Here is a 27,070-nt window from a genome sequence, read left to right as displayed (position 1 = left end):
AAAAGTGCTCTGGTCTTTGGGCAGCCAAGTGGTCTGGGGCTTAGGTGGTTAAAACATTCCCCTAAGCTCAACGAGCAAGTAACTCTTGCAATTTTTGGCACAACCCCATTTCAAGGGATAATTTTCCTGGAATTGGGCTTTAAATAACTAAGTGTAATACAAGAAGAAAACAATCAGTTATACAGACTACAATATGCTGATATACATGATATCTTACTAACCACGATATTCAACTGCTCCCCACCCGGTGACATAGCATGATGAATCATCAGGAAAGTTGTCAGATGCCTTTGGTAGACATACAGTGCGGATGTTTTGTTGAAGAGTGACAGGATCGGACAGCTCAAGAAGTGCAATGTCATTTCCATTTCCTGTAAAGCTAAAAGACTCATGCACTATGATCCTCCGGAGCTTTAGCCCATTTCCAGGGCTTGATAATGTAGTACCCAACACTACTGTCCACGAATTTACATCCGTACTTCTGCAGAAAAAACAAGACATGGACATTCAAAATCACAAGCTGAAATGTACATATTAAGCAAATATACCCTCATAGTTGATATTTTTAGAACCAACATTAAATATATGTTTACTCTGTAGAAATATAAGTACCAATTAGCCAAATAAAGTAAGAACAATGTGATGGTAAATATTTAAAAAAAATATATAACTGAAGAATCTCTGGCTTCGTGCTTATGAAATGTAAATAATGCAGCAGACATCCAGTTTGACAATGAAGAGGCTCAGTAAGAGCCACATCACAAGAAGCCGATTGTGGACCAAGGAAATGCCGTTTACACACGATCATTTTTCGGGTTGTAAAAAAACGTTTTTCAGGCCTTGGAAAAAACTAAGTTTTTTTCAACTTCATCATTAAAATGGTCTTGCCTACACACGATCGTGAAAAAAAAAATGCTCTAGCAAAGCGCGGTGACGTACAACACGTACGACGGCACTATAAAGGGGAAGTTCCATTCGGATGACGCCACCCTTGGGCTGCTTTAGCTGATTTCCTGTTAGTAAAAGACGATTCACGCTTTTCTGTCTGTTACAGCGTGATGAATGTGCTTACTCTATTAAGAATGGTAGTTATACCAGAACAAGCGCTCCCGTCTCATAACTTCCTTCTGAGCATGCATGGATTTTTCACGTCGTTGAAGCCCACACAAAAAATTTTTTACAACCCGAAAAACGACAATGTTAAAAATGTTGTGAAAAAATAGAGCATCTTCGAAAAAAATGTGCCCGTTTTTCAGAACCCGAAAAATGCTCTGAAGCCCACACGATCGTTTTTAATGACATTAAAAAAAACATCATTTTTTAGAACCCGAAAAAAAGGTTGTGTGTACGCGGCATAAGACTTAGTTGAAAAGAAAAAAAAACAGGACAGTGCTACATGTTGAAAGTTCAAGCACCTCTACCTGACGCAGCTTCTACAAGCCTGGGAATACAGCTGAATGCTAAGCCATTCTCACCGGCAAAGCTCCAACAATTCAACACATACTTATTGGTCCAACACTATGTCAGGTTGCTTCACTGGCCAACAAGGTAAGGGCCTTGCATTCTGTTGTATCTGCAGTCTTTTTATAGATGCTGAAGGGATGTGTATGTACCTCCTACTACATGCATTTTAGTTCACATATGTCAAACACAAGGCCGTGGCCTGTCCACACCTTGTCATGTGACCCTTGCCACCTCTGGCTCTCACCCTCCAGTCCCTGCCTTCACTTGTAAACACAGAAGCCTTCTGTGTTTACAATGGACAGCTTTTCACTCAGCAGCTTCTCCATGTAAGGCGAGGCAAAGCCACCTACGCAGGGCGGTACTTAAGTCAGGCCAGGTAGGAGAGAGATATGTAAGGAAGCGGGGGATTGGGGTTGCACACTGTACTTAGCACTGTACACTGTACACAGCACACACCTAAACCCTGCACTCTGTACAGGGTGCATATCTAAACCCTGCACTCTGTACATTGTGCATATCTAAACCCTGCACTCTGTACACTGTGCACACCTGAACCCTGCACTCTGTATGTAACACTCTGCTGAACCCTGCATTTTGTAAATAACCCAGATACAATCGGCCCTGGCAATCATATTGCTGAGGCAGCCCGAGTTTGAGTGCTAGCAATTACAAAAGGTTGATAGTAAAATATATGTAAAACCATATTTATTACATTTTTGTATAGAGCTAGGAATGGTTAGAAACCCTATAAAGTTTTTGTTTCTGTCTGTTTTCCTGTTGGGGGTAATTCCCCCTTTTTATTGTTCTAGTAACCATTGCCATTGATTTGCCTACCTCGCCACTGATTTAAAGGGATTGTCCCTATATTAAAACCAAATCCCTCTGTCCTTCTTTAACTGTCAAATACCCCTCTACCTGCTTTTTTTTGTACTGATTACTGTCCTGCTAAAACCAAACAAATAAGTGGGAAAAACTAAAAAGAAAAAAGAACAGAATTATTCTGTATTGTTCTGGAATCTGTACTGTTTATTTAAAATTTGTTAAAGCATTAAAAAAAAATCCCTCTTTCTGGTCTGAGGTCATAGGCGTGTGCACGGGGTGTGCCAGAGCACACCCTAACCACCCTGTGTGCACAGGGCTTCTGTATTTAGAAGTGACAGCACTCCTCTCTGAGCGGCTGCACCAAACCAATCCCCGGGCACAGCTGCTGTAATATATGGGAAAGAGAGGGGAAGGCGCCAAAGGCATTACTAGTGCTGGGCATCCAGGATTCCTTGGTGGCATTTGTACAGCAAGGGGATGAGGAGGATTGAGGTGGCAGGAGAAAATGATTTACAGTGGACGTAGCACACTCCTGAACCCTGCACTCTGTACATAGTGCACCCCTGAACTCTGCAGGTAGCGCACTTTGTAATGCACTCCAGAACCCTGCACTCTGTACAAAGCCTATTCCTGAACTCTGCACTCTATGAGGAAGGGCACTCCTGAGCGCTTCATTCTGTATGTAGTACACTCCTGGTATTTAATGTCCCTTTAGAACCCTCCCAGTGTTTGTGCAGTTTGGCCACACCCACCATTTGCTGCGGCATGCTCTCCCACCCCCGCTCAGGGAAAAATGGAAGGCGTGGTTGAGTTCCTGCACCCATTCTCTTTAAAAAAATATATATATATACATATACACAAACACATACGCACATGTTTGCTTTAGCTTTGGGGTGCACACGGGGTGCACACCATGTCTGAGGTGCAGACTTTCCTAAAATAAATGCACTATTTACCTACAATTTTTTTTATACTGTACTAGACTAGGATATCATTTATTTGGGGTTATTATGTGTGAGTTTAACCTGTTATTTTTTTGAATATTCATTCTTTATTCTCTGTGTAACTGCGGGGTTGCAGAGAGTGTGCCCCTTGCCTATATACTTTATTTTAAAAATGTCCCTCTCTGCCATTTCAGAAGGTTGGACGGCATCAGACCTGTTACTGTTCTTGCAAATGAGAGTAAAGAGAAAGAATAGAACCTTCAGCTTTGATACACAGACGATCACTTACAATTCAAAACAGTGAGCAGCAGAAGTTAGCCAGGTGTTGCTGATGAGAGTGGCTCCACACTTGTGTATCCCATTCAAACGCAGACTGGCCTGCCAGGGCCATGATCTTGAAGGTGCCGGACTCCCTCCTACTATCCTACTTGTTTCAGGACCTCCAACACCGCAATCTGTTCAGAATGCAAATAACAGAATATGATTAACTGTAGCCTATTTCACAAATTGGCCTACAAAGTCAGATGAAAGTTTCACACCACTCCAAAATATTTCAAGGGGATGTTATTATGCAACCCAGTAATTTTCTAAATTGTGTGATTCATTTGTATTATTTTTTTTTTTTTTTTGCATTATTGTGCTGCATTTACTGTCCACATGGGGGCACTGCAGGTCAAGTTTCCTTTCTGCAGGCACATTTAGGCCTCGTACACACGACCGAGTTTCTCAGCAAAAACCAGCAAGAAACTTGCTGGGAGATATTTTTTTGCCGAGGAAACTGGTCTTGTGTACATTTTCGTCGAGGAAACTGTCGAGAAACTCGACGAGCCAAAAAGAAAGCATGTTCTCTATTTCCTTGACGGGAATGGAGAAAATTGGCTTGTCGAGTTCCTCGACGGCGTCACAAGGAACTCGACGAGGAAAACGATGTGTTTCGCCCGTCGAGTTTCTCGGTCGTGTGTACGAGGCCTAAGATGTATAATTTGTCTGGTTATGATGAGATGTCTTAAAATGTCGTGAAAGGCATAACTGACACCTTAAATCACGTACCGTTTGTTATAATTCCATTAAAAACCCAAGGACACTGAAATGGTGCAGTATGTAGCACATTAACGTACATACAGTATAGAATTAGGAGTAATTAAGTAAGGGGCAGAGGGAAAATTTAAGAGCAATAATTATTAAGGACTCAGTAACATATCGACTAATTTAATATTGTATTCGTTACTTTGTTATTATAGTTCCTAAATTGCTATGTTTCATAAATGATGGCACCCAAGGCAAAAAGACTAAACTGTATCCCTTTCCCTAGAAAAATATTGTCATATTTCTGAAATGCCCAAATATCAAGATAATAAAACTCAATGCAAATATCTCATGCATGTAGTGCATGTGATAATAAGGACATCCCTGGAAAAGAGTAGTGTTCTTCAATTGAATTGCATATGTATTTAAGTATACCTACACCCACGAACATTAAGTCTCCATTCACATCTAGGTGACAAAACGCCTGACGCCGGACGCTTGTGCCGCTAGAGGGGGAAATTCCCATTGCTGTCTATGGAGATGGTTCACATCTCATAGACGCCGTACGCCTGTCGCCTGAAAAAAAGTCCCGGACCCTTTTTTTCAGGCGACATTGGCGTTCGCCCATTGACAGCAATGGGAAGAATTAAAAAAAAAAAAAAAAGATACACTATCCGCGGCAAAATACGCCGCGTACGCGGCGTTGCTTGTCGCGGAGATGTGAATGGAGCCTAAAACACAATATATTGCAGGTAACAAGTCCTTAGATATGGTAGCTGTATTAGTTTTTGTTGGCAGGCTAAAACACATTCAGAGGAATTTACTAAAGTAATGATGCCTTTTCTGGCAGTAGTTTCCTTTAGAACTACCTGCATCAAATTCAGGCAAGCATTTGCACCAATTTTGGAAACATTGCTATGGCAACAACAGATTCTTAAAGAACTACCATCAGTTCAACTGAAAGACTAGCTCCTTCTGAATGCCTAGGAACAGTGGTTCTGCCACCCTCTGAAAAGTGAATTCACAGCGAGTTGCTTTTCAGAACTGGGTAAGAACTGCATGTCTTTATGAACCTAGCCTAAGAGCCCAATGCCACTTTGCTTCACTGGCTAACCCCAATTCCACATAATGAAAGCAGTGTTTCATTTTTATATCGTACACTTTAGGTTTATAAAGTACAACAGGTGTCAAGATCTTACCGCCATAAAGGAGATTCCCTGCTTCAGCAACTGAGATTTCTAGAAAAAAAAAATATACATAATTACTATAAATAAATAAAAAATCTCCTAGGTCATGTACACAAGTGCATTCAAGTCTGGCTTTGTGAAAAGGCAGCAAATGCTGGGGCCTCTGGACGTTTTCTTTTACAGATTGTATATAAAACTGATGGAAGGAACTAAGAAAGTTATATTCTACTAGATACATATGACACTTATTTATATTAGCAGAAGCCTGTACAGACGATCTGACATTCCGACAACAAAACCGTGGATAAATTTAAGACGGATGTTGGCTCAAACTTGTCTTGCATACACACAGTCACACAAATGTTGTCGGAAATTCCGTACGTCAAGAACGCGGTGACGTACAACATGTACGACGGCACTAGAAAAGGGAAGTTCAATTTCAGTCGTGTTAGTAGAAGTTTGGTGAGAGACGATTCACGCTTTTCAGCCCCATGCTTTTCAGTCCGTTACAGCGTGACGAATGTGCTATCTCCATTACGAACTCTAGTTTTACCAGACCGAGCACTTCCTCCCCATACTTGATTCAGAGCATGTGTTGAATTTTGTGCAGTGGAATTGTCCACACACGATGGGATTGTTGTTGGAAAATTTGAGAACCAGCTCTCAAATTTTTTGTTGTCGGAAATTCCGACAACAAATGTCTGATGGGGCCTACACACGGTCGGAATTTCCGACCAAAAGTTCCCATCGAACATTTATTGTCGGAAATTCCGACCGTGTGTACGCGGCATAAGAGTAAGGCCCCGTACACACGACCGGTTTTCTCGGCAGAATTCAGCAAGAAACTCGATGGGAGACGTATTCTGCCGAGAAAACCGGTCATGTGTACACTTTTCGCCGAGAAACCCGTCGGGAAACTCGTCGAGCCAAAAAGAGAGCATGTTCTCTATTTCCTCGTTGGGCAATGGGAACATTTGGCTCAACGAGTTTTTTGACAGCCGAACAAGGAACTCGACGAGCAAAACGATGTGTTTTGCCCGTCTAATTTCTCGGCCGTGTGTACGCGGCCTTACAGTTTTAAAAAAAAAACCTTTGTCTTGAGGTTTATGTGTGTCTGTGCGACTATCACTTGTAACACAATGATTAAGGAGCAATTTGTGGATGCAGGGTATGTAGCAGTATATACAGCAAGCAGCCTCAGGCTCTATTTAACCATATCCTTTAGGCCACTTCCAATATATTTGGAGCAATGTGGCCTCATGCAGCTTTTGCATGCCACATTGGGCACAGTGCAATTTACTTTAAGGTCTGTCTCTCTGTAAAGCTACACACCCCAAAGCTGCCCTGAAGGACCCAACCTCCTGCTAAGACAAATAATATTGTATTCTGAGGGTGGTCATTATTCCGAACATGGTGTAAAGCCCAATTTCTGTAAACCATTTCAAACAAATTGACCACACCCCTTTTTGCTTCCGTGGTGCTCCGCTCATGGCGCATATATTCTCCACCCCAAAGTGTCCCTCTTTCTCTAGTTTTAAAGTTGGGTGGGTGGGGCATCAGTGCTACTTTTGATTTAGTTTTAGTCATAGGCTTTTGACTAAAATGCCATTTTTGTTTCAGTCGTATTTTAGTCAACTGAATTTTTTTTTTTTTTCGTTTTAGTATTTTTATCAGAGAAATTAACACTGGGGGGTATATGTATCTCCATTTTACAAAGGGAAAAGCGAGTTTGCCATATACAAAGAAAGTTGGCCATATACTTGCCTCTCAATTGCACAGAGTCCTTATCGATGTTAAAACTTGACCTAGATGCAATTTCTCGAAATATATTTTGAATAGGAATGGAGGAAAAGTTTTTCATTTCTGCAGGTAAAACTTGGAATAAGATCACTAATCTTGGTTGAACATTCTCAGTGGACCTGAAAAAAAAAGAAAAGATATGTGTTATAACCTATGAAGCATTTCAAATCATGCTGTCATATACTTTTTTTATTACCGTATTTATTGGCGTATGACTCCTAACTTTAAGAGGAAAGTTTCAGGAAAAAAACGTCCACGTATAACACGCAGGCACAGTTTACCCTCTATTTTCAGGGTAAAAAAGTGAGTGTTATACGCCAATAAATACAGTAACTTAGTGATATAAACAAATAATGTAATTTATGCAATTTGAAGCAGTTACAGGGGAAGCTACTTGGATGAGCAGCGAAACATCTTTAACAATACAGGACACACCTATATGAATGTGATCAACCACCACTAGCTGTTAGGAGATTTGTTATGACCTCTATATGAATTATATATTCCAGTATATATTCAAAGTACAATATTCAAGATATTAAAGTAATATTAAAGTCACACATTTATAAATTAATAAATAAAATAAAAAAGCAGTTTATACTTACCTGCTCTGTGCAATAGTATTGCACAGAGTGGGGGCTCACCTCCTCTTCTAGGGTCCCCCGCTGGGGCTGCCTGCTCCTCCTCTTCTCCAAGTGCCCCCATAGCAAGCCATGTACTATTGGGGCACTCACATGGCCCACTCCCGAGCCAGGCTGTGTGTGACACACATAGCAAGGCTCAGACTCTTTAAGGAGTCTAAAGCCTCGTACACACGACCAAGGAACTCGACGGGCGAAACACATTGCTTTCCTCGTCGAGTTCCTTGTTAGGCTGTCGAGGAACTCGACAAGGCAAGTTTCTCCATTCCTGTCAAGGAAATAGAGAACATGCTCTCTTTTTGGCTCGTCGAGTTTCTCGACAGTTTCCTCGACGAAAATGTACACACGACCGGTTTCCTCGGCAAAAAAAATAGCTCCCAGCAAGTTTATTGCTGGTTTTTGCCGAGAAACTCGGTCGTGTGTACGAGGCCTAAGTCCATCAAGTTGTGTATGTATACGGTATGTGAGTGTGATTTTTTTTGGGGGAGGGATGGGGATCCTGCACCATAGCCCCTCTCCCCAAGGATACATTGTATATGTCACCACAGCTCCAGGAAGAGACACTACAAGCAGCCTCCATTTCCCATGTCCCATATACAGTTGATATATGTGAGTAACGTTGTTTCCCTCACCTATATTTCCTTCTCAATGGGAGGTTACATCCATTGATTAAATTGACACATGTATGTTTTTTCCTGTAAATGAGTGATGCATCTTCCCCTGATGAAGTGAAATGTATCCACAGAAACGCATCAACCCTTTATAGAGATGCAATATGTCTGTTAGACTGCTTTATATGCCCTTTCATTTTATTCAGCATATATTCTACTATTCAATTTTTTAAGCAATCTTGTTAAATAGAGGCTGGCCTCCCACATTTACAATGGAATATGCCATGCTTTTGGTTATATGCATTTATGGGTTGTTACCTGCTATTGTTATGGTTTTCCATTTCATATATGTATTTATTTTATTACATCATGTTATGCATGGTTTCATGAGAATAAACACAATGGGCCGGATTCACAAAGAGTTACGCTGGCGTATCACTAGATACGCCGACGTAATTCGGAATCTAAGCCCGTCGTAAGTTTAAGTGTATGCTCAAACTGAGATACACTTAAACCTAGCTAAGATACGACGGTCTGCGCCGTCGTATCTTAGGGTGTAATTTTTTAGCTGGCCGCTAGGTGGCGCTTCCGTTGACTTTGGCGCAGAATATGCAAATCATTAGATACGCCGATTCACGAACGTACGCTTGCCCGTCGCAGTAAAGATACGCCATTTCCGTAAGAGATAAGCCATGTAAAGATAAACCTGCCCCCTAGGTGGCGTAGCCAATGTTAAGTATGGCCATCGTTCCCGTGGCGAAATTTGAAAATTTTACGTCGTTTGCATAAGTCGTCCGTGAATGGGGCTGGACGTAATTTACGTTCACGTCGAAACCAATGATTATTAAAATATCAAAAAGAAGCAGGTGTATTTTCTTTTTTTCTAATAATTACCTAATTAATATTGCTATCTTCTAGCATATAGAGAATTCAGTTGCAGAGTATTCATATTATATCATGGTCATATCAGTATCATATACAAAATACATATTCAGGGAGAACAGTAAATGCCAATATAAAGCAGTACAAAGTTATTTTTAGTAGCAATTAATTACACTAATGTGCATAGTGAAGCTGTGTTTTTGCTCGGCAAGGTATTCGAGGAGAGTTTCAAGCAAAGAGCAAAGGGATTTTACCCTATCTATTATCATCCTTATTTGCTGAGTTATGCCTCGTAGGCCTCGTACACACGACCGAGAATCTCGTCATAAAAGAAACGTTGTTTTCCTCGATAAGGTTCTTGTCAAGCTTGACGAGATTCTTGTCAAGCTTTCCTTGCATACACACTGTCGAGACAAAATCTTGTCGTTCTGAAACGCGGTGACGTACAACACGTACGACGGCACTATAAAGGGGAAGTTCGATTCCACTGGCACCACCCTTGGGGCTGCTTCTGCTAATCTCATGTTACTGCGTGTTAAGTAAAACTTTGGTGAGGGACTATTCACGGTTTTCAGTCTGTTACAGCGTGACGAATGTGCTATCTCCATTACGAACGCTACTTTTACCAAAGGTGCGCTCCCGTCTCATACTTTATTCTGAGCATGCGCGGTTTTCTAAGCATACACACGAACGTGTTTCTTGTCGTTAACCAGTCCGACGAGGAACACGACGAGGAAATTAAGACTCCTGACGAGAAAAAAGAGAGCATGTTCTCTTTTTTTTCTCGTCGAGATCCACACAACCGTTTTCCTCTGCAAAAAAAGCTCTGCCAGCATTTTTCTTGATGGTTTTTGCCGAGGAAAATGGTTGTGTGTACGAGGCATAACCCAAGTAGTTTCTCTAGAGGAGACCTAACACTTTGGCGGTGTTCCACAGCACAGTTTTTTTTTCTTTGTCTGAATTTCTCACTTCCTGTTTCTCCTCAGTAAGCTTGCCCCCATCATCCGAGCCGTTCTGGCCTGGGGTTAGTCAGCCAGAAAAGCTTACTGAGGAGGAACAGTAAATATGTTTTGGAAAGGAGACTAAGCAGGAAAAAAGGAGCAATGACATTGGCTCATTTAAATGGAACCAGTTAATAGAATCCCTTGTAAAATTTAATTTTGGAACTTTCTTAACTGCTTGCTGACCAGCCGCCGTATAGCTATACGCCGTACAGCTATACGGCGGCAGGTCGGCTCTGCTGGGCGAGATCACGTAGGTGATCATGCCAACGCACATGCTCGGTGGGCGCGATCACCGCCGGACACCCGCGATCGCTCGTTACAGAGCGAGAACCGGGAGCTGTGTGTGTAAACACAAGGTTTCCGGTCCTGTCAGGGGGAGAAATGCCTGATCGTCTGTTCATACAATGTATGAACAGCGATCAGTCATTTCCCCAAGTCAGTGCCCCCCCGCCTTCAGTTAAAACACACCTAGGGAACTTAATTAACCCCTTCCTCGCCCCCTAGTGTTAACCCCTTCCCTGCCAGTGTCATTTTTATAGTAATCAATGCATTTTTATAGCACTAATCGCTATAAAAATGCCAATGGTCCCAAAAATGTGTCAAAAGTGTCCGAATTGTCCGCCATAATGTCACAGTACCGATTAAAAAATCGCTGATCACCGCCATTACTAGTAAAAATAAAATATTAATAAAAATGGCATAAAACTCCCCTATTTTGTAAATGCTATAACTTTTTTTTATGAAAAATATGTAGAAGAATACGTATCGGCCTAAACTGAGGAAAAAAATTGTTTTTTTATACATTTTTGGGGGATATTTAATATAGCAAAAAGTTAAAAATATTAATTTTTTAAAATTGACGCTCTATTTTTGTTTATAGCGCAAAAACTAAAAACCGCAGAGGTGATCAAATACCACCAAAAGAAAGCTCTATTTGTGGGAAAAAAGGACGCCAATTTTGTTTGGGAGCCACATCGCACGACCGCGCAATTGTCAGTTAAATTGACGCAGTGCCGAATCGCAAAAAGTGGCCCGGTCATTGACCAGCAATATGGTCCGGGGCTTAAGTGGTTAAAGTAACACAGACATGAAGTGATTGCTAGATCCAGTAGGATGAGAAGATACTCACCTCATGCCTATGGTTATTTTTAAAAACATGTAACTCTTTACCTTAAAAATTATATTTGGACCACTGTATCTAAAACAGCATCTTGATTTTTTTAAATGTTTTATATTTTATGATAAATGCATCTTCTGCTAGCAGTCATAATAATAGGTAAATGCATAAAAAAGCGTTTCTTATGCACAGATGTAAGACTGACATTATAGCAAGAATGGGGTAGATTCAGAGAGAAAATACGACGGCGTATCTCCTGATACGCCGTTGTATCTTTGAGTCCGGCCGGTCGTATCTATGCGCCTGATTCATAGAATCAAATACGCCTAGATTTGACTAAGATCCGACCGACGTAAGTCTCTTACGTCGTCGGATCTTAACTGCATATTTACACTGGCCTCTAAGGGCGTGTACGCTGATTTACGCCTAGAATATGTAAATCAGCTAGATACACGAATTCACGAATGTGCGCCCAGCCGACGCAGTACATTTACGACGTTTCCATAAGGCTTTTCCCGGCGTATAGTTACCCCTGCTATATGAGGCGTATCCTATGTTAAGTATGGTCGTCGTTCCCGCGTCGAATTTTAAAAAGTTATGTCGTTTGCGTAAGTCGTCCGTGAATGGGGCTGGACGTCATTTACGTTCACGTCGAATCCAATGGCGTCCTTGCAAAGCAATGCACACTGGGAAATTCCACGGACGGCGCAAGAGCCGTTCGGGAAAAACGTCAATCACGTCAGGTCAAGCCTGATTTAAATAACACACACCCACCTCTTCAGAATTTGAATTAGGTGGGCTTACGCCGGGCTATTTATGCTACGCCGCCGCAACTTTCTTTTAAGAATACGGCACTTGCCTGTAAAAGTTGCGGCAGCGTAACGTAAATAGGATACCTTACGCCCGCACAAAGAAGCGCCATTCTACCTGAATCTACCCCAATATGTATATTGGCTGTGGAACTAAATATTGCCAATTTTTCCAATATAAACACGCCTCATTTGTGAAATACTTGTAACAATTGTGGTTACATCTTAGCAGAGTCATGACTTTGTTGGTTTACCAAGCCTGCTACTTTATTTATTACATCATGAAAACTGATCATCAGAAATGCTACCCATCTCTAAGCATCGCCTATACTCTTTGAAAGCACAAAATGGGAATAGTGACTTACCCCAAGCTGATCACTTTGGCCATACTGAATAGACCTTTGAGGACTGAACCTTCAAATGTTTCTTTTGTCTATAAGCAGAAAATATAGAGACAATATGTCAATTTTACTGTAGACCAAAACCAAGAGGTCAATGCAGGCCAATAACAGATCCACAGTGCATAAAGTAAGTTGCAAAGGTGCCTAAGGGGTTGCCATAAATGCCTGATTTGGCTCTTATGTGAAAATCTTCCCTAGGAGATGAGGGCTGACCATTCCCAGTTACAACAAAAAAAAGGTTTTCTGTTTTTGCTCTATTTCTATTGTCCCAGTCTTTAGTTAGCCCAATGAATGAATATGTATGCCTATGCAATCATTTAAAAATAGTTGTAGATAGCTGTTGACAGATTGTACTTGCGTAATAGCAAAATGAAGAATACTATCCAATTGGCACAACGCTTGATATCATCCATAGATGAATATATGTAATATAATATTTCACAGCCCTCTCTTACAATATTGGTAAATAAAGTAGAGTTACATTTAAAGTTCGTGCTTACACTATATATATTTATTCAGAGAAGTTAAATGAAAAAAAAAACAAATAGCAATAATTGTTTTTTAGGAATAAAAAATGAATCTATACTTACAAGCCTTTCAATCTGAACTGACAATGCTTTAAATTCAGCACTATTGGCGTCTCTATTAGAAATCGTGGAGCTCATTCTAAACGATCCATCATAGTAGCGCGGCTCAGGCCCAGCATTTTTGTTACCTGGAAAAAAGAAACAGCAATAATTAAACAATAACTCTTGTCCAAACATAAACATGATTTAGATATTTAAGTATAACCTACAATTACTAATATAATATTAAAATTTTGTCTCTATCGTGAATTTGAGAGACTTGCCCATATACAAATAAGCTGACCTCCTAAATTAGAAATAATTTCCCTTGATCTTTCCTGAAGGAGTATTGAATATGATTAAACAAATGTAGCCATAAAAGCTACATTTATTTAACTTTTTTCCGACCATGTAACAAAATATATGCAGCAAAAGGACAACACACATATGCATCCATGGCGCTCTGAGGTTGTGTGTGTAGAATGTGTTTACTGCCGATTCCCAGTAAGGATGTGGTAATAAATGCTTTAAGATCTAAACTTTAAGACCTTTAAGACAAAAACTTTTCTTGGGGCCCTTTCACACGGCGCGGATCAGTAATGATCCGCCTCTGTGTGTCCGTAAGCTCAGCGGGGATCGCTCCGTATATCCCCGCTGAGCCGGCGGCTGACAGGTCGGTCCCCGCACACTGTGCAGGGACCGGCCTGTCTTTTCTCTGCTCTGCCCTATGGGGGGATTGGATGAACACGGACCGTGTGTCTGTGTTCATCCGATCCGTAGACGGAAGAAAAAATAGGGTTTTCTTCTGTCCGCAAAATCGGATCTTTGCGCAGACGGGTGATTACGGGTGTCAGCGGATGTTTATCCGCTGACACCCGCAATCACATAGGGACCAAAGTATGTCCCTTTTTCATCCGCAAACGGATGGATGAAAAAGCGGACATACAGTCCGCACATGTGAAAGGGGCCTTAGATTGTTGTTTGCTACATTACCATGGCTTGTGGCCCACAGATGTCCATTTAGGATGTCGATTTAGGAATAAATGTGAATCAAAAATCAAAAACATGGTATATCCTCCTGTCCACAACCATATGACAAAATCTTAATACCACTCAGTTTTGAAGGGGGCTATCCTCCATTTGTTCTTGTTTTTTTCCATTTTGAATATAGTAAGGGAAGGTTATAACGCCTGTCAGATTTTTTTCACCGTCTGTCCCATTTTGCTTCACTCCTGTTCCATAGCAATACAGGAAATGAGAGGAAATCCCTAAAAATTAAGGGAATTCATTGGGGACCCCCAGGTCAGAAGATTTCTCTTTTCTGGGGACAACCCAAAATGTGGGATTTTCTTTACTTTCACTTTCAATGGTAAACAGGACAAATAGAGAGGATGAATATCCTTAATGGGGGCACAAAGACAGCAGTAAAAACTGTCAGGTGTTCTAATCCATCTCTAATTTATACAAGACTAAAACAAAAAGTGTTGCCTTCAGTTATACCTTAATCTTTAAATGTATTGATTTGGTGAGGATTGGGCTGTGAGAACATCAGGGTTACCCGTGACATTATGTGATCAAGGGTACTCATATGTTCCATTCATCAATATTCTCAGTTAGCTAGAAAAGACCTGTGTTGGCAGGCTTCTGTTTGCCCTAGAACTACTTCTCTACCTATACACCTCATGCTAACATAATAACAATTTGAAGCAGGTTCATGCAGCTTAGAAGAGGTCAACTCTATATAATAATAAATTCAGCGGCAGCTCAAATGCACCTGTCAATTAACTTGAATGGTTCTACACAAGCTCAAAGTTGGCTTTCATGGCACTGAACAGTATTAGAATAGGCAAAAACAAATCTTATATATAAAGGGTTGTGTTATTTTATAAAGTCTTACCAAGGACGGTTGTTATAACAATGGAAGCAATAACAGCTGCTACAATAATGAAGATGGTCACACTGATGACAATTATCGTAATCTTGCCTTGTCTGGATTTCAGCAGTGCCCCCGCCTCAAGCATTCTGTACAAGAAAAGGTACTAAAATCAGGTTACAGGGAATGTATAAACAGTAATGATTTTTTAAATGTAGCACAAAGAAGGACATCTTGGTGTAAATAAAGTAAGTGAGTGTTAAATTCTTTGGGCCAGATCCACAGCCAGCCGCCGTAACTTAAATATTCCCATTTAAGTTACACTGCCGGAAAATTTCTACCTAAGTGCCCGATCCACAAAGCACTTACCTAGAAATTTTCGGCTGTGTAACTTAAATCCGGCCGGCGCAAGGCGTTCCTATTCAAATGGGGCGAGTCCCATTTAAATTAGGCGCGCTCCCGCGCCGGCCGTACTGCGCATGCTCACGATGTCATTTTTCCGACGTGCATTGCGCGGTTTTACGTTGCGCCGGGTTTTGAGAATCGCGACGGGCGTAAAAAAAAAAAAACGAGTTGCGAAGGAAAAAAAAAAATTTGAAAAAAAAAAGACGGCGACGCGGGATAGAAGGGTCTACTTTTACAAGGCCTAAACAGGTTAGGCCTTGTAAAAGCAGCCCTAATTTTACGATTGCAAACTAATACTTACGGAGAAAAAACGAAGCTTCGTAAGTGCTAATTTGCATACCCGAAGCGGCATTTCGACTCGAAATGCCCCCAGCGGCGGATGCAGTGCTGCATCCTAAGATCCGACAATGTAAGGCCCCGTACACACCATAGAATCCATCCGCAGATAAATCCCAGCAAATGGGTTTCAGCGGATAGATCCTATGGTGTGTACACGCCAGCGGATCTTTTTCCGCGGATAAATCTCCCCTGGGATGGATTCCAGCAGATCGGATATTTGCTGACATGCACAACAAATCCATCTGCTGAAGTCCATCCCAACGGATGGATCCGCTCGTCTGTACAGACTCACCGGATCCATCCGTCCAAAGGGATTCCCCGCACGCGTCGTAATGATTTGACGCATGCGTGGAATTCCTTATATGACAGCGTCGCGCCCGTCGCCGCGTCATAATCGCGGCGACGGCGCGACACGTCATCGCCAGAGGATTTCCGTGCGGATTTCAATGGGATGGTGAGTACACTCCATCACATAGAAATCTGCGGAAATCTTTGAGAGGATTTATCCGTGGAAACGGTCCGCTGGACCGTATCCGCGGATAAATTCTCTCGTGTGTATGGGGCCTAAGTCCCTTACACATGTCGGATCTTCTGCCTATCTATTGGAAACTGATTCTGTGGATCAGTTCCAAAGATAGAAACAGGGATACGGCGGCGTATCAGTAGATACGCCGTCGTATCCCTTTTGTGGATCTGGCCCTTTGTTTCTATGGTAAGTTTGTAATTACACGTGCACATGGGAACAGCCATTTGTGCATAACGTACCCAAACTCCAGATGGCTGACAGTGCTACACAGGGTTTGCTTTACTGCTGCTTTTTAAAATGTAAGTCTATGGCGGCGTACACACGGTCAAACATGTCCGCTGAAACTGGTCCGTGTGTACGGCCTAGCGGACAGGTTTCCAGCGGACAAAAGTTTCTTAGCATGCTAAGAAACTTGTCCGCTGGAAACATGTCCGTCGGACATGTCCGATGGTTAGTACACCTAATCGGATATGTCCGCTGGTTATGACGTGTAACCAGCGTCCCGAAATCCTGCGCATGTGTCGAATTGATTCGACGCATGCGTGGAAGCATTGCACTTCCGTGTTTGAGAACGTCGGTGTCTTCTACGTCACTGTGTTCTCTGTCCGCAGGGATTTTGGTCTGATGGTGTGTACACGGACCGCGGACCGTTTTCATCGGACATGTCTCCTCGTGTGTACGGGGCCTAAGAGTCAGTCAACTCACTGCAGACAATACAATCCCTATGTTACAGATATCTTATCTCAACAGTAGTTAAGCATGAAATGTGTCTATTTAAACAAATAAAATATAGACCAAAAGTCATATGAAAAAAATTACTAAGTAAACCCTGCAAAAATAACTCAAAATATGTTATCACTATACAAACACCTTATCTTATATAAAAAAAATGTGGGTACATTAATGCACACAAGAAAAATAGCCTAACCCCTTATGTTAATTATAGAGCCTTACAACGTCATTAATTTAACCTCATTCTTAAATGCAGTAACCCCAAGCAACTGATAGACGAATCACTTTATTTCTCCAGAACAGTAATCTGCCCAAAGGTAAAAAAAAAGCAGTTTCCATTGGAGGCTTCTCACACAGGTATTTTTTTCTTTAGGATAAAATCTTATATACATCTATTCTTTTGGAGGACCAAGCATTTACAGTTTGGTACTCGGGTATTTTTTGTAGTTTGACCATAGGCATGCACACAGGGTATGCCAGGTGTGTCTGGGCACACCCTAATCACCCCATGTGATTACCCCTGTTTGGCCCCCTGATATTTCACCAAGACTCCTAACATGTCTCCTAAAACAAAAATTGTAAAAAAAATATTAACAATAAATAAAATAAAAACTACTGACACTGTTCACTGCCCTACTGACACCAATCCTTGTCCTACTGAAAACTGTCAGTATTTACTGTATACACATGCACACACATATGTGTTTGAGCTTTGGGGTGCACACCCAAAGGAAAAAGGTTGTGCACACCAATGAGTTTGACTTATATCTTGCAAACTGGCCATATAATTATTATTATTTTTATTTTTTTGTAACGGACCAGAAACAAACTTCCTGCGAACGTCAGAAAGTATTCAAAATTCCTTATATGCATTTTCAGGGTCAGTCTCCCAGAAGTCTTTGAAACCAAATCATTGGCTGATAGCTACGCAATGATCATTTTTAAAAAAAAAAAAGAGGTCAGCAGTCAAAATCTACATATTTCTCTCCTAAAAGGCTTTATTACATGCATTTTGGATAACCCACTTTGCTGTATTTTAGACTTTATGAAAACTTTTTTATTCCTTTACAGATTTCTGCTATTGGCAATTAGAATTCTCTTTAATATATGCTATGTGACCTTCACACATTATATTCAAATATACCGTAGACTTCTAGGTACGTGCTGATTATGTATGACCTAATCATTTAAACTAGAAAACGCATGCTATCTATGAACACTGTCATTTTGGGAGTGAGTGCATTTTGTTATTGGGTAATGATTAATGTAAGAAATATATCTTGTTTGTAAACATTTTTCTTTATATTACTGGATAGCATTCCAGGAGAATGATCATAGAGGAAAAAAATGGGTATGCAAGGATGGTACTAGAGCAATGATTACGGAGGGAAGTAAAGTTGGCATGGATGGAAAAAAAGGAAAATGGTCAGCAAGGAAACCCAGACTGGAAGTAAATGGAGCAGTACGATCAAAGAGGTAAAGAGGACGAAATTGGATAGAATAGGAACAGGAACAAATGTAAATGGAGAAAAAGAATAGTGGGCATGTGTGGAATTGGAGGATAATTATCACAGTTGAAAGAGTGGGCATGAATAGAGGTAAGCGAAAATGACTAGAGAGGAGAGCACTAACATATAATTAGATATGATCACAGAGAGTAAGGAATGGGCTTTAAAAATGTGGATACACACTGGCACATTTACAAAAACTGCTTGTGCCACTTATTCTGGGTAAGAACTATATTGCAGTGGTTGGCGCTCGACTAACAGGCCATCTGTTTTACGCCATGGACATTACATTGTCACCTGATCAAGGCAAAAACTTCCAGTACAAAAAAATTGTAAACTGGCCACGGACTAACATGCATACAGCACTCAGTGCCCTCTCTCCCTACATCTGTTAGGCTTCATTTCCATGGACGTTTTTGGACGTTTTTACAGCCACTTTTCTGAGCTTTTTTTGCAGCTTAAAAACGGCTCTCCATGTTAGTCTATGGCCTCATGCCCACCATGACATTTTTGAGCTGTAGATGGCTGAGCCGTTTTTAAGCTGCAAAAAAAAACCAGGACCAGCGCGTTCTGAAGCTCCAGCCTTAGAGCTGTAAAAACGCCAGACTTTAAAAAACGCTCAAAAACGCTCAAAAACGCACAAACCGTTAAAAACCGCTACCGCTGCGTTTTTGAGCTCCAGCTCAAAAAAAAAAAAAAAAAAAAAAACATGGACAGGCGTTTTTAAGCTGTAAAAAAGGCTAAAAAAAGTGTCTGTAAAAACGTCCATGGAAATGAAGCCTTATAAGTCAGAGTCCTCTTGTCAGAATATGGTGTGTCGGCATGGGAGATTCCATCAACCACCTCACTTGTGTGGATAAAGGAATCCGCTTATTTTTAAAGAACAACCCATCTACAGTATAACTAGCTTAAGAGAATTGGGGATATAATATGAGATAGAAGAAGGGGTTTCAGAAATTATAAAAGTGCACAGCAGGACAGAGCTAGGAGGGAGATGGAGTCACAATGATGGAGTAGACCAGGGGTCTCCAAACTTTCTAAACAAAGGGCCAGATTATTGTCCTTCAGACATTAGACGGACAGGACTGTGGTCCCCTGAGATTAGCAAATGCCCAGCGGCAGCAGAAGTAAACAATGCTTCTGACTTTGTGCTCAGTGGGATTAAAAAAGAAAAAGACATAGCACCTCTCGTCAGTAGGAGTGGGAATAGTGCCCTGTCATTGGTATTGGAAGAATAGTGCCCCATCCTTGGTGTCATTGGGAGGAATAGTTCCCATTGTTGGTGTCATTGGGAGGAATAGTTCCCAATTTTTGGTGTCATTGGGAGGAATAGTTCCTCGTTGTTGGTGTCATTGGGAGGGAGAGTGCCCCATTGCTGGTATCAGTGGGAAAAATGGTGCCCCGAGTGCCAGATAAAGGCAACACATTGCTTGGGTAAGAGAGATCCACAGTAGAGGAATAAAATAATGCTGATGACAGCACATAGGCTGTAGTACAGAGTTTGGGGTATGTCACCACAGTGAAGGCGTAAAACAATGTAGATAACAGCACAACCTGCATTGCAGAGCCAGGGATAGAAAGAGCCACAGTAGAGGAAAGGCATATTCCAAATGACAGCACAGAGCTCAGGGGATTTAGCAACAGTGGGGGAGTGAAACAGTGTAGGTGATAGAACAGTGCCAAGGGGTGAAGGAGCCACAGTGAAGAGTGGAATAGTGCAGATTGTAGCACACAGTTTGTAGCCTAGATCTAGGGGAGCAGGAGACATAGTTGAATGCCATAGAAGTCTTAGAAGGGAAACAGAGAGGGGGAAGTGAAGTAACGAGGAAGAGAACAGACAGGGAGGTGGTACTTACTACCTGACAATAAAGTTGAGCGTGTACCCTCCAATTCTGCTGACAAGGCAGGGCAGGAGATAACCATCTCGTTTCAACTATGCAACACTAAATCGTTAGTGAAATAATTTAACATTGAGCCCAGGTTCACACTGGGCTGCGGGAGTCAAGCCGTGCGAGTTCAGCTGAACTTGCACGATTTCACTCCTGCAGGCAGTCCCGATTTCGGCTGCGATTTCAGAGACATCTGTGCAGGTTTCTGCACAGATGTCAATGTAAATTGCGGCCAGAAATCGCAAAAAGTAGTACAGGAACTACTTTTTGAAATCAGTGCAGCGCCGCAGATGCGGCGTTGCACCGATTAGGACGGTGCCATTGCCGGCAAATATGAAAAGTAGATGAAAGATGGATAGCCGCACTCCAAAAAAAAAACGTGCAGGTTGTCTTTTATTTAAATGAACAGCAAATACATCACCAAATCATAAAACAGGAACAGGGGAACAGCCGACGTTTCGCACAAGACTAGTGCTTATTCATGGCTCAGCCATGTGTACTGCCCTGCATACCACTGACCCTTGTACACTGCCCTGCATACTTCTGACCCCTGTGCACTGTCCTGCATACTACTGACCCTTGCACACTGTGCTACATCCTACAGACCTCTGTACACTGCCCTATATCCTACTGATACAAAGACAAATCTCCTGCGCTCCGGTATTTTTAGGGAAGATGTTTGAAGAAAAGGTGAAACTCAATAGCAACTCAATAAAAAGGTATCTTCTAAAGTCTTGCAGCCCTCCTCTGAATCGTTGGAATTCATAAAACTAAAGGAAACAAAAGAGGAAAAACGGAGGGCGCACCGACCTAGTGTGATACTGATTGGTGGATTTTATTAAATAAATAACAACAAATCATAATACTCACAAAAGGAGTGTTAAAAACAGGCCTTGAATCACAATGCAGCAAAGAACCAACACCATCGGCATAGCACGATATTGTTTCGATCCGTGACCGTGGCTAGGGCTGACGCGTTTCAGGGGAGAACCCCTTTCCTCAGAGCTAAAAGGTCTGCAGTCTATATCCTACTGACCTCTGTACACTGCCCTACATTCTAATGACCCCTGTACACTGCCCTACATTATAATGACCCCTGTGCACTTCCCTACAATCTAATGACCCCTGTGCACTGCCCTGCATACTACTGACCTGTGTATATTACTCTATCTACTACTTCCCTCAGTACACTGCTCTATTTACTACTGACCTCTGTACACTACTCTATTTACTACTGACCTCACTACATTGATCTATTTACTACTGACCTCAGTACACTGCTCTATTTACTACTGACCTCTGTACACTACTCTATTTACTACTGACCTCAGTACATTGATCTATTTACTACTGACCTCAGTACACTGCTCTATTTACTACTGACCTCTGTACACTGCTCTATTTACTACTGACCTCAGTACACTGCTCTATTTACTACTGACCTCTGTACACTACTCTATTTACTACTGACCTCAGTACACTGCTCTATTTACTACTGACCTCTGTACACTACTCTATTTACTACTGACCTCTGTACACTGCTCTATTTACTACTGACCTCTGTACACTGCTCTATTTACTACTGACCTATGTACACTGCTCTATTTACTACTGACCTCTGTACACTGCTCTATTTACTACTGACCTCTGTACACTGCTCTATTTACTACTGACCTCTGTACACTGCTCTATTTACTACTGACCTCTGTACACTGCTCTATTTACTACTGACCTCAGTACACTGTTCTATTTACTACTGACCTCTGTACACTACTCTATTTACTACTGACCTCTGTACACTGCTCTATTTACTACTGACCTCTGTACACTGCTCTATTTACTACTGACCTCAGTACACTGCTCTATTTACTACTGACCTCTGTACACTACTCTATTTACTACTGACCTCTGTACACTGCTCTATTTACTACTGACCTCTGTACACTGCTCTATTTACTACTGACCTCTGTACTCTTCAGGAGTTGCAGTACTCAATGGTGTCAAATGATGCTTTCAGAGTTTTTGATGCAAAATGTGTTTGCAGTGTAAATGGTGTTTATCCCTGTATTCGCTGCAAGGGCTGTTTGGTTGGCGCACTTTAGCATTGTAAATAAACAAATACACCAATTATTTTACAAATGAACAAGACGTTTTTGGCTGTATTTTTGTCCTTATTATGACAATTTTTCCTGCATATACAGTATTTTAAAATTAAATTGTTACATATAATATGCAAAGCACTGTGAAAATCATGGGCTCTATATATATGTCTGTAACAAAGAAAATAATAGGCTAAAAATATGCTTCTTGTACAATCATGCCCATTTTAAAATGAATGTCCAACCCCTAATTAAAGTACATACTCCTCCTAAAATGTCTTGCTAGACACACAGCAAAAAAGGTGTCCTCTGGAACCTTTTTTGAAATGTTGTCAACTGAGATGCTTGCAACAGTTTTGTTCGAGTTACCACAGAATCATATACACCTTGAATTCATGAATTCTAGGAACTGAGGGCCAGATTCACGTAGAACTGCGGCGGCATAACGTATCGTAGATACATTACACCACCGCAAGTTTTCATCGCAAGTGCCTGATTCACCAAGCACTTGTGATGAAAACCTACACCGGCGGCCTCCGGCGCAAGGCAGGCCTATTCAAATGGGCGTGTGCCATTTAAATTAGGCGCGTTCCCGCGCCGGACCTACTGCGCATGCTCCGTTCCGTAATTCCCGTCGTGCTTTGCGCGCCGTAATTTTTTCGAACGGCGACGCGCGTTGCGTAATTCCGTATTCCCAGACGGCTTACGCAAACAACGTTATTTTTTAAATTTCGCGGGAACGACGGCCATACTTTATACAGCAATACGATTGCTGCATAAAGTTAAGGCACCAAAAAAACCGACTAACTTTGCGATGGGAAACTAGACTAGAAAATCCGTCGGGAATCGCCGTAACTCCTAATTTACATACCCGACGCTGGTTTACGACGCAAACTCCCCCCAGCGGCGGCCACGGTATTGCATCCTAAGATCCGACAGTGTAAAACAATTACACCTGTCGGATCTTCTGGCTATCTATGCGTAACTGATTCTATGAATCAGTCGCATAGATAGAAACAGAGATGCGACGGCGTATCAGCAGATACGCCGTTGTATCTCTTTTGTGAATCTGGCCCTATGTTTTGATATATGCATGGTGTATGAAGCTTTTATGGCCGAAATTCCTTAGATCATAAGAACAGCCCCTAGGCAATATTGCCATCCTAAAAGTAACACGTGGTGTGTACAGGTGACAGAAAATTTATTAATACTTTCACTGAAATTTAAATGCTAATGTTGTTTTAAATGTTTATGAGTAAGCTGCTCTGCCCTGCCATCCTGCCCAAGTAATTAACAATAAACTAAAATATTTCATGGTGACTCATTATTAAACATTCAACTAGGAGAGCAAGTACTGTGATAATCAACAATAATTAGAATACATTTGTAGACCTGTAGTGCTTAACTTGCATGTAAGAAAAAGACAAGCAATCCCAAATCCCTGGAGAGAATGTGTGTGTGAGAAGGGTCTAGTCTTGGCCCGCCAAGCCTGCTGTTTGTGGAGGGTGTGAGTCTAGAGCATTTTACTTCTCAGGCCTGCTGTTGGAGGAAAGAAGCTAAAGCTGAAGAAGACTCCTGTTAAGTCAACCGCCTGTCCCAGGTTAAAAATTCATAAGTTGCCTGTCTGGGCCTAAAGTCTGCAACTAGCCTATAAGGGGAGCTGAAGATACATAAGGGCTGCTGCCAGTCTGGTCTACCAAATTTGCATTAGTCTGAAGTAGAAGTTAAAAATATTGGAAAATACTACTGTGCAGAGGGAATTATTGCTGTTTTGGGGGACGCCAAACAACTGACGCAAAAAAAAATAGCAAAAAGAATATATATGGAATTAAGGTGTGACTATTTGTTGCCATCAGTGGGTCAGTAAACGCTGGGTGCAGCTACAGGCCAATTGACCAGGCTAGGAGAGCACGTAAAAATCCAGTGGCTCCTTCAGGGGTCAGTGCTCCGAGGGGGACCCAATAAGTATTTCTGGGCATGCATGACCAATTTTTGCAACTCTCATGCTACTAAAATTGTCTGTTATAAATTGTCTACATCTAGGAAACAGTGGAGTGTAGCATTAAGTAACAGTGACAGCTCAGTGCTCCAATCTTTCAGATCAATCACTACTACATTCAAATGCATGTGCAGCAATTGCTAGAGATTAATCACTGGAGATTTTAGTAGTGGTATCGCACTAAGGAAAATCTTCTTTATACACTCAGTTTTAGGGGCTATGTATACTTGTATGTTTTTAGAAACAATAGAACTCATGTTCAGTATTCAAGAAACTGTAATGCAATTTGTATATAATTATGCATTGTAGATTCAGATGTTCAAGCATAGAATGATACTACCCTGTTTCCCCGAAAATAAAACCTACCCCTAAAATAAGACCTAGCGAAATTTTCCAGGAGGACTGCAATATAAGCCCTACCCCAAAAATAAGCCCTAGTTTAAAATCCTATAACCCACTCTATTACAGTAGTACACAATGTACAATGTGTGTGTTTCTGTAACATAAATGCAGGGAAGAGAGCTCCGGCAGGTCAAAAAAGCGCAGAGCGGTGCTATAATGAAGGTATTTGGCACAATTATATTACATAAATACACACATTGTACATTATATACTACAGTAATAGAGTGGATTACAAGATTTTACAAGCATTTTAACTAAGTTCACACTGGAGATTTCTAACAGGTCGAAAGAGGGGAAGAGAAGACAGCACATTACATGGTAAGACCTACCCCAAAAATAAGCCCTACTGTGTCTTTTGTTGCCAAAATTAATATAAGACCCGGGCTCATTTTCGGGGAAACACGGTATTTACCTAACCACAAATCCTTTCAAATAAAGTAATTCAAACTTATTGGTTAAGTAGAAAATATTAATTGTGACCCTAAATAAAAATCAAGGGTTATTTTTGATCCCAAACTTTAACTGGTCTCTCAAAGCTCTACCATAGACTAATCATTTATTTGAACATCCTGATAAGCTATAAGAAGTTTATAATAGTAGCTTTAGCTCTATTATTTTTAATACATTTTCAGCAAAAAATAAATAACAAATTAAGGAGTAACAGCAAACTTACCTTGGAGTCTTAGTTGGTTCACCTTTCTTTCTTTCCAAACAGTGTTGATCTTGCAGCTCTGATTATATTATCAGCCCTAATATATCCAATGTCATGCCCAAGAGGTTGGACAATTCAAAAAGTAAATAGACTTAAAAACAAATGAAAACTCGTTGGACAGGTCCTGATCCGCAGCTGACTTTTGCAAGGTAAGAGAGTGTGTAAAATGTAATCAGTTGTTGCATTAATAGGTATATATACTTCCGCTACTAAATTGATTACAACAGCAGAAACCAGTGGAAAGGGCGTGTTAGGATATGTTAATGAGTCATGAGCACGTAAGCCACTGGCATTGTATTAATATTTTCACTTTATTAATATGGTAAATAATCATATTGCGTAGCTGAACATGTGCATCACACATGGGTCTAAAAAATCAAATCACAAATAAGGATTGTCAGACCATATCAACTATTACTTCATGAAATGTAAAATTATTCTTAATATTCTTAGATATTAAATATGAATAAATAATATTATGTTATAAATATAAGGGGGATAATTGTTATTTTCTTGCCTTAGGGCCATTTTATTGATTTGGGATTACTAAGCAATCAGCTTAGTCCTATAGAGCAGCGGTCCCCAACCTTTTTGGCACCGGGTCTGGTAAGAGGAAATATAGAGGAAAAGGTAGCTTAATATGCTGATGATGTTATTTTAATTTAATCAAATCTTTGGTCCTCTGTGCCAGTGGTTATGAGCTATATGGATGAGTTTGCATAGTTGTCAGGGCTTGCTATGAATTGGGAAAAGTCTGTGCTTCTGCCGCTGGATCCACTCCCGAAGGATTTGCCATTAATATGCCCACAACTTCTAATTACTTCCTCTTTAAAATATCTGGGAGTAACCGTGACCGCATCCCCTCTGTCATATGTAGCGGATAATATCGCTCCATTATTGACAAGATTTTAAATTCAAAGTCAGGCCTCGTACACACGACCAGTTTCCTCGGCAGAATTCAGCTTCCGACCGAGTTTCTGGCTGAATTCTGCCGAGGAAACTGGTCGTGTGTACACTTTCGGCCGAGGAAGCCGACGAGGAGCTCGGCGAGGAAATAGAGAACATGTTCTCTATTTCCTCGTTGTTCAATGGGAGCTCTCGCCCCGCCGAGCTCCTCGGCGGCTTCAGGGCTGAACTGGCCGAGGAACTCGATGTGTTTGGCACGTCGAGTTCCTCGGCCGTGTGTACGAGGCTTAAGATTTGGTATAAACTTCCCCTTTCAGTAATAGGCCTCATAAATTTAATTAAGATGGTCTGGATACCGCAACTTTTATATTTTTTACATAATTCCCCAGTTTCGATCCTTCTGAAG

General features: G+C 41.2%; 1 protein-coding gene across 1 annotated transcript in view; it reads right to left on the bottom strand.

The window, feature by feature from the left end:
- Positions 1-25,934, bottom strand: part of LOC120916696 (transmembrane protease serine 11D-like) — a 30,691-nt gene extending 4,757 nt beyond the window's left edge. Inside the window, exons 1-8 of the mRNA XM_040327679.1 lie at positions 25,720-25,934; positions 15,172-15,296; positions 13,299-13,423; positions 12,673-12,740; positions 7,208-7,362; positions 5,456-5,494; positions 3,520-3,685; positions 222-481 (exon numbers count right to left, since the gene is read on the bottom strand). Coding sequence (XP_040183613.1) covers positions 222-481; positions 3,520-3,685; positions 5,456-5,494; positions 7,208-7,362; positions 12,673-12,740; positions 13,299-13,423; positions 15,172-15,295 — 937 coding nt within the window. The 5' untranslated portion in view covers position 15,296; positions 25,720-25,934. The remainder of the gene's footprint in view (positions 1-221; positions 482-3,519; positions 3,686-5,455; positions 5,495-7,207; positions 7,363-12,672; positions 12,741-13,298; positions 13,424-15,171; positions 15,297-25,719) is intronic.
- Between the last annotated feature and the right edge of the window lie 1,136 nt (positions 25,935-27,070).

The sequence above is a fragment of the Rana temporaria genome, chromosome 1 (assembly GCF_905171775.1).
Source record: "Rana temporaria chromosome 1, aRanTem1.1, whole genome shotgun sequence".
Lineage (NCBI taxonomy): Eukaryota > Metazoa > Chordata > Amphibia > Anura > Ranidae > Rana > Rana temporaria.
This window is presented reverse-complemented; position numbering and strand designations above follow the sequence as displayed.